This window comes from Maylandia zebra, linkage group LG18 (genome assembly GCF_041146795.1).
Source record: "Maylandia zebra isolate NMK-2024a linkage group LG18, Mzebra_GT3a, whole genome shotgun sequence".
NCBI classification, from domain to species: Eukaryota; Metazoa; Chordata; class Actinopteri; order Cichliformes; family Cichlidae; genus Maylandia; species Maylandia zebra.
In genome coordinates this window covers 22874605-22882024 of record NC_135184.1, presented here as the reverse complement: position 1 = coordinate 22882024, position 7420 = coordinate 22874605, and the positions used below count along the sequence as shown (strand labels likewise).

General features: G+C 43.2%; 1 protein-coding gene across 5 annotated transcripts; it reads left to right on the top strand.

Annotated features, from left to right (window-relative positions):
* Window positions 1–6954, top strand: LOC101469517 (dynein, cytoplasmic 1, intermediate chain 2a). Of its 5 annotated transcripts, none has more exons than XM_076877075.1 (18): window positions 254–351; window positions 457–555; window positions 1851–1959; window positions 2053–2185; window positions 2666–2750; window positions 3120–3182; window positions 3380–3507; window positions 3597–3686; window positions 4122–4284; window positions 4363–4462; window positions 4689–4814; window positions 4903–5049; window positions 5144–5257; window positions 5386–5519; window positions 5656–5800; window positions 5906–6046; window positions 6162–6287; window positions 6377–6954. In XM_076877075.1, exons 1-18 carry the CDS (start codon window positions 269–271, stop codon window positions 6476–6478), a joined length of 2088 nt encoding a protein of 695 aa, XP_076733190.1. In that variant the 5' UTR covers window positions 254–268; the 3' UTR covers window positions 6479–6954. The 5 variants fall into 5 exon arrangements, with proteins under 5 accessions (XP_004542500.1, XP_076733191.1, XP_076733190.1 ...); XM_076877078.1 differs by having other exon boundaries at window positions 2615–2750; XM_004542443.3 differs by lacking the exons at window positions 254–351; window positions 457–555 and adding an exon at window positions 1–136 and having other exon boundaries at window positions 2615–2750.
* The last annotated feature ends 466 nt before the right edge of the window (window positions 6955–7420 follow it).

The window sequence follows — 7420 nt, the reverse complement described above, 5'->3', positions numbered from 1 at the left end:
GCTAAGTGCAGCCAAGCGCTGTCTCTTCCAGCATCATCAGTCCCCCCTCCGTCTCCATCATCTCCCTTCACAGTTAACGTCCAACAAACTGGGTTCTGTTGTTGTCTGTCTACGTAAATTTGACTTCTGATAGCAGGTGCGTTATTATACTCTTATAACTATGTAATTAGACACGCGTGCGGGGGCATTAAAGCAGAAAAGCTCGGCCGCTGGTTTGCGGGACGTTTCCGTTAGTCGGTTTATTGTAACAGCGGGCCCGCCGGCTGCCATGGAGATTAGCATGCTAGCACAGCTAGCCGCCTGTGCTGACATCGCAGCTATTTATTACATTAGAAACGCGTTTGACAAACGGTGGGCTACATGTAAACTCTTAACACACTGAAAAATAATCCAAGTTACGCGACGAGGATTAAGAAAAAAGATGCGCAGCAGCTAATTTTGTGTTTTATTCTGCAGTTATGACATTGGGTGGAGTAGTGATGAGCATCTCGGCTGTGGTCACCAAAGAAATCCATGTCTTTGGATTAGGACACAGTGTGGAGGTTTTGTGTGCAGGTTATTATTTAAAACGCTGCTAGCTCTGACTTTTCACAGGCTTATAAATGAAAACTAAAAAAAAAACAACCCATTATTTCTTGGATGAGTTTTGACTGAAGGGATGATAATGCATAATCTGTGCATTTTGTTTTGTTTCTCTATTTATGAAATAGTCACGCTCGACTGTAACATTATGGAGAAAAGAGATAAAGAGAACATTGTTATCAGCAACTGGCGGGTGTTCACATGTTAGCAGTGTGATTGGCCCACGGCTACTTTAAATCTCAGTTCAAACAGCCAAACTGATGCACTCCGTTGTTAAGTTTCTAAGTCAGAGGGGAAGCTTAAATTAACTTAATTTTATTTGTGTAAACAATTGAAGATAGGAGTGCTTTCATTATATTTGTTAACAATATAACTAGCGTGTGCAATACCTGTAATTGGCATGTAATAGTATGATAGGGTTCATGTAAAAAAAATGTTAAGAAACAAAACATGAAAAATTGTTAACAACATGGTTTCTTAAGGCCAGTATAGATATTTGGTGATTTAGAATTCCAAAATTATGATACAATCGCCCAATCTTTTTTCCTTCCATAAACAGGTAACATAGACAGATTTCCCTAAAAATTTCTATGTATAGTTTTTTGTTGTTGTTGTTGTTTTGTTTGTTAATGTACTCCTTTATGCTCGGCATTTATACTGTGCTCAGATCAGCTGGTTGTTGAGACTGCTGGTTTTGTGGCCAACGGAGGAGCTACAGAGTGCCCACTAGTGGACAAACTGTGCAACATCATGAGCTGGTATAAATACTGATACCAGCAAAGAGCTAATACTTGCTCATAATATGGACTACCAATAAAACTTCATGAACAAGTTCTTTGAGTGAATGTTTAACAATTTCAGGGAAAATGGATTAAATGTAATTTACAAACACTTTAATTCAATTTTAAAACAAAATGTGTCAGAAAGTTTTGTGTATCAACATACTAGAAAAATAGCAGTAAATCTTCACATTTGAGAGTCTGGAAATTTGGGACAGTTTTAGGATTTCTTTGCTTGAAAAATGACAGGTAGAGTAATTGGCTATTAAAGTAGTTGTTCATATATTTTCCACAAGCTTAGTATCACAATACTAGAATATTTTTTTTCCTGGCTTTTGTCTTCATATTAAGGTCAGAGCTTAGTAGTAACCCCATTCAAACCCCCTTTAAACTAGTGAAGGTCTGCTGTTCACAAGTAGGTAAAACGACTGGACTCATATTTGTGGACCAGTAATTTGTTATGTGGTAACGACCTGCTCCATCTTGCAGCATGTCTGACAAGAGTGAACTCAAGGCTGAGCTGGAAAGGAAGAAACAACGGATCGCCCAGATTCGAGAGGAGAAGAAAAGAAAAGAGGAAGAGAAGAAAAAGAAGGATGTGTGTAATAGCAACTATTACATAAATTTTGTAGAAAGGCAGTGCAGCAGTCAGACTGAGAGACTGAAGTTGTTTGTGTTCCGCGCTTTGTAGGGAGACTCTAAACGTGGAGGTGAGGCAATGGGTGGATCTTCAGCCGGCCATGAAGATTCAGACCTGGAGAGGAAGAGGAGGGAGGCTGAGGCTCTGCTGCAGAGCGTTGGCATCACCCCCGACGTACCCCACGGTAAACGCGTGCTGCCACCATGCTCCTGTTTTTTAACATTCACCTCCACTTATCTGCCATAACTTTGTGCTCATGTGCTTGATGGATTTGCAGCGTTTCCAAAGTTCTCTCTAAGCTCTCTGGTTCTGGCTCGGACTCACACTCATGGCTTTCTCCATAACACAATATGTGGATGTTTTTACATGTTTTGCGCATGACACCTAAAACCTGCCTGCCATTTATTTTCATTCTCTCTTCTCTCCCCTTTTGTCTGTCCTTTTGTGTTTTGTCCTCTTTACTGCATGCATTCACCCACTCATTCACACACTTCTTCTGTACCTCCCTCCCTTCCCTCGTTCACTCACTTACTCACTTGCTGTCTCCCTCACTCGCCCACCTGTCACTCACACTCTGACAAACACACACGTGCACACACACACACTTTCACAGCTCAGCCCCTGAGGGTAGTAACAGAAGATACATGTCTGTTTCACTACCTAGTCCCTGCCCCAATGTCTCCCTCCAACAAATCTGTCGGCAGCGATGCAGGAAGTCAAGATTCTGGCGATGGAAACGCAGGACCAAGGTCAGAGAGAGCGAGAGAGATGGGGATTGGTTGCTTATTCTCATTCTTTCTTATGTGATTTAGTCAGTTAAGTGTGCATTAAGTGCATGCTAAGTGTGTGTGTGGGTGTGTGTATTAACAAGTTTATTCTACTTTGATGAATTCTGACCTGTCTGCTCTTTGCCTTTTCACCAGCACGCTGATGTTTCTTAATTAACACGCACTTTTCTCTGTCTTTCTTGCTTTCCTTTTGCCATATCTCCCATCTTTAACATCTCTTATATGGCTCACCTTTTGTCTGTCTTCTGTGTTTTGTTTCATTCTCCGGTTTTCCTGCTCCTTTCTCTCTCTGTCACTTACTAACGATATCTGGTGGTTTGGCTGTATAAGGACATTGCATTGGGATCCTGACCCCTCTACTCTGCAACTCCACTCCGACTCTGAGCTGATGGGGTACTGCACCTCCTCTCTCCTTTAGCTTGTCTTCCAACTTTATTGTGCTTTTTGTTGTGGTTTCATCTTAGATTTGTCCAAATATGTCCATGCATATATCACTATTTATGTCTGTACATGAAAAAAATTGGCATTCACTTTTGTTTCATACTGCAAACCCGTGCGTGCATCTGCTTATTTCCGCAATGTACGTGCAGACGTGGAGCCGTGAGGCTAGGCATGTCCAAAGTGACCCAGGTGGACTTTCTGCCAAAGGAAATGGTGTCCTACTCCAAAGAAACGCAGACACCCACGGAGGCAATGACACACACCGATCAAAAAGCAGGTAAAGAAACACTTTCCCAAACTTTCACCCCAGCTAAATCAAAAGTGAGTGGTGGGAGAAAAAAAGTAATGTGAATCTGTGTTTTGCAGATGAGGAAGAGGATGAGGAGATAACTGCTCCTCCACCAGCAGAGGACAACCAGGAGGACAAAGATGAGCAGGGTGAACAGCAGCAGGAAGGTAAGGAAAGACATTTGTAGAATGTAAACTTTGTGTGAGCTGGCTGTTAACGCTGCTAATGGAAAAAATACAAAGCCTACTGGACATAACCCTTGAAGCTCTTTTCTGAACTGAGCAGTTTCTGTCATATATCAGGTCTGCTTATAGAACAAAACGACTGAGTTTGCATTAGAAGTTATTGAGGGTGGTCTCTGCCTATGCAGCTATCCCTCGAAAAACCTGGAAATGATCATCAAGCCAAATCTTTGTTGAGATATCATCATGTGTACAGGGAACGTCATCAGATATCGTCCTTATGGGGGGAAAGAGTTAAACTTTTATGGGTTTTAGTGGCTTTTTCTACTCTTTCCAGTATTTCCTAACAAATTTAAAATGGAAAATAAGACATCTGCATTAATGATCAGCATTTACTCCTCTTCCTTTATTTCCGCATAGACGCCCCCAAGGAGCTGACCGAGGAAGAGAAGCTGCAGTTGCTTCACTCGGATGATTTCTTATCATTTTTTGAGCGCGGCAGCAGAATTGTGGAGAGAGCTCTGGCTGAGCATGTGGATGTCTGCTTCGACTACAGCGGCAGAGATCTAGAGGACAAGGAGGGGTGAGGCACATGACAGAAGAAAGTGTCAATGCTGTAAATAGAAATGAAGTGATTTCATTTCCTCGTGTCCCTTTTCAGTGACTTGCAGGCTGGGGCAAAGCTGGTTCTGAACAGACAGTTTGCAGATGAGCGTTGGACTAAAAACAGAGTGGTCACCTGTCTCGACTGGTCTCCTCAGGTAGGAAGGCTCATGTGTCCATAACAGCACCCTCAGCGGGAATTCAGGGTTATTCGGGCACACACGCAGAGGTTCACATCTAACAAGTGACAGCTAACTAAAATTCAGGAACTGTAATTATGTGTATAGTGACTGACTACTAATTAGATTAGTGCTACTGAATGAATCTTACTAGGCACCATTGCTCCCTGTCTGCTCTTACTAATGACTGCTATGTTTCTCTTAGTATCCAGAGCTGCTGGTGGCCTCATATAACAACAATGAGGACGCTCCACATGAGCCTGATGGTGTGGCACTGGTCTGGAACATGAAGTATAAGAAGCCCACCCCTGAATACATCTTCCACTGCCAGGTAAAAGACGCATTTCAAGTACAGAAAGCTTCTCTTCTTTCCACTTGGAATAAGAAATACTTAAAACATTACTGTTGTCTCTCCCCAGTCTGAAGTGATGTCAGCTGGCTTTGCAAAGTTTCACCCCAACCTTGTGGTGGGTGGGACATACTCGGGACAGATAGTATTGTGGGACAACAGGAGCAACAAGCGCACCCCTGTGCAGAGGACTCCCCTGTCTGCAGCTGCACACACAGTAATGCACTGGACCACACAATCTTTCATTGTCTACACACACTTTTCTTTTCCTGCATCTTTTTAATCTATGAACTGTGCACCACTGTGTGCAGCACCCAGTCTACTGCGTGAATGTGGTGGGAACCCAAAATGCCAACAACCTGATCAGCATTTCCACTGATGGCAAGATGTGCTCCTGGAGCCTGGACATGCTCTCCCAGCCACAGGTACACGAGATGTATGGACGCATGTACAGACATGCAGACATAACATCAATGACCTTTTTTGCTGCCACAATGAACACAGACGTAAATATGAGCTGTTTTGTCTGAGACTTTGTGCAAATTCCCTGCAGGACAGTCTGGAGCTGGTGTTCAAACAGAGCAAAGCGGTGGCTGTCACCTCCATGGCGTTTCCTCTGGGTGACGTTAACAATTTTGTGGTAGGGAGCGAAGACGGCTCTGTCTACACCGCCTGTCGCCATGGCAGGTAAGACCCTGTAAAATGCCTGTATTTCTACTATAATAATATATAAAGTCTCTGTACCCATTTAAGTGAGAGTGTTAAAGCTCTCAATGTTGGGGTTAAAAGGTAAGGTAGCAGAGCTATCCTGTGTGTGTTACAGTAAAGCAGGCATCACTGAAGTGTTTGAAGGCCACCATGGTCCGGTTACTGGACTGAGCTGCCACAGTGCTGGAGGACCTGTCGATTTCTCTCACCTCTTCATCTCGTCCTCGTTTGACTGGACCGTCAAACTCTGGAGCACTAAGGTGAGACTGAATCAGTCACTTTTAGCATGAGTCAAGATTAGAACAGTTTCCAGACATAAATCTATTGTTTCTCTCTGCCACTTCCACCCACGCTTTCCCTTGTAGAGTACCCGTCCACTATACTCTTTTGAGGACAGTTGTGACTACGTCTACGATGCGATGTGGTCTCCAACACACCCTGCCCTGTTTGCTTGTGTGGACCTAGCTGGACGTCTGGACTTGTGGAACCTCAACAATGATACCGAAGTATGCCCAATTTTTTACATGAGTTACAGAATTGACTTCGGATTTGAGAGAGAATCCAAAGCGTACCCGAGCAGGTATGCATCTGCTTCTCGGTAAGCTCTTGTGTGTATTTTAGGTTCCAACTGCTAGTGTGTATGTGGATGGGGCTCCGGCACTGAACCGTGTCAGATGGTCTCACACTGGAAAGGAGATTGCCACTGGGGACTCAGAGGGACAGGTTCAGGTCTATGATGTTGGCGAGGTGAGATGTCAGCTCCTTTTGTGTTTTCATGTAATGCCACAAATCCCCCCCTCAAACCCCTCCGTTTACATGCATCTCTCTTCCTGCAGCAAATCTGTGTTCCCAAAGCGGATGAGTGGACCCGCTTCGTCAGGACGCTGGCTGAGATCAATGAAAACAGAGATGAAGCTGAGGAACTGGCCAATGCATGATGTTGCAAACCCCACCCACCCTCACACACAACCACTCATACAATTCTCTTCAGTCCGCTACACCTATAGTACATTACACAGTACTGCCAGAGGAGCTGCGCTCGCCTCTCTCTGGTTGCCAGCTTCTCCACATTCTACATTTGGCCTGAGGAGATGTGCAGAGCTAGAATGGATAGAAGTGGCAGCTTTAGATGTGTTTTTGAATGTCTCTTTCAGAGTTTTAGAGTACATTTGTAGGAGCAATGAATGTCAGGTGTAGTAGTAGCACAAAAACCAGAGTAAGTTGTTGAAAGCTTAGAGGAATAGAGGAAAGTGATGTTCAGCGTAGATGTGGCTGTCCACTCTGAACTTCTAGCTTTGATAACATCCTCAGGGCTCCAGAAACTGCTCTTCTCCTGAGGCCTCAACAGACTCGGCTCTTTTTTTAAATATGCAAACCTTTGTACTTGCACCTTTTTATTACCATTTGAGTGTTTTTACATGTTTTCCCAGACACGCTTGTGCACAGCTGGCAAACTTTGAAAAGACTGAAAACACCCTTTTATTCTGAGAAGCACTAAAACAGCTAATGCACTCACACACATAGATACCTGGCCTGTGCAGAAGCGTGTCATTCTTACATTTTAACCACTACAATATTTAATATTTATCACGGTGGTTGTACTTATTTAAATATTGTGTGTATTATTTTAAAGACGCTGCTTTGTACTAAAAGTTTGAATTGTACAATCTTGAAATTAGCACTACAAGCTTCTTAATAAGCAAAAATATGCTACTCTACTTTGCTTGAATTTATTGACACTAGTACAGTGAAAAGGGGATGCGTTTTTCCTGTACCAAAGGTTAATGTTATTGGAAACAGTTCCCCGACACATCCTCTTTAAGAGGAGCCAGAAAAACTAAATGAAGTTTTAGATGAAGGCATGAAGCAAAAGTTGGAAA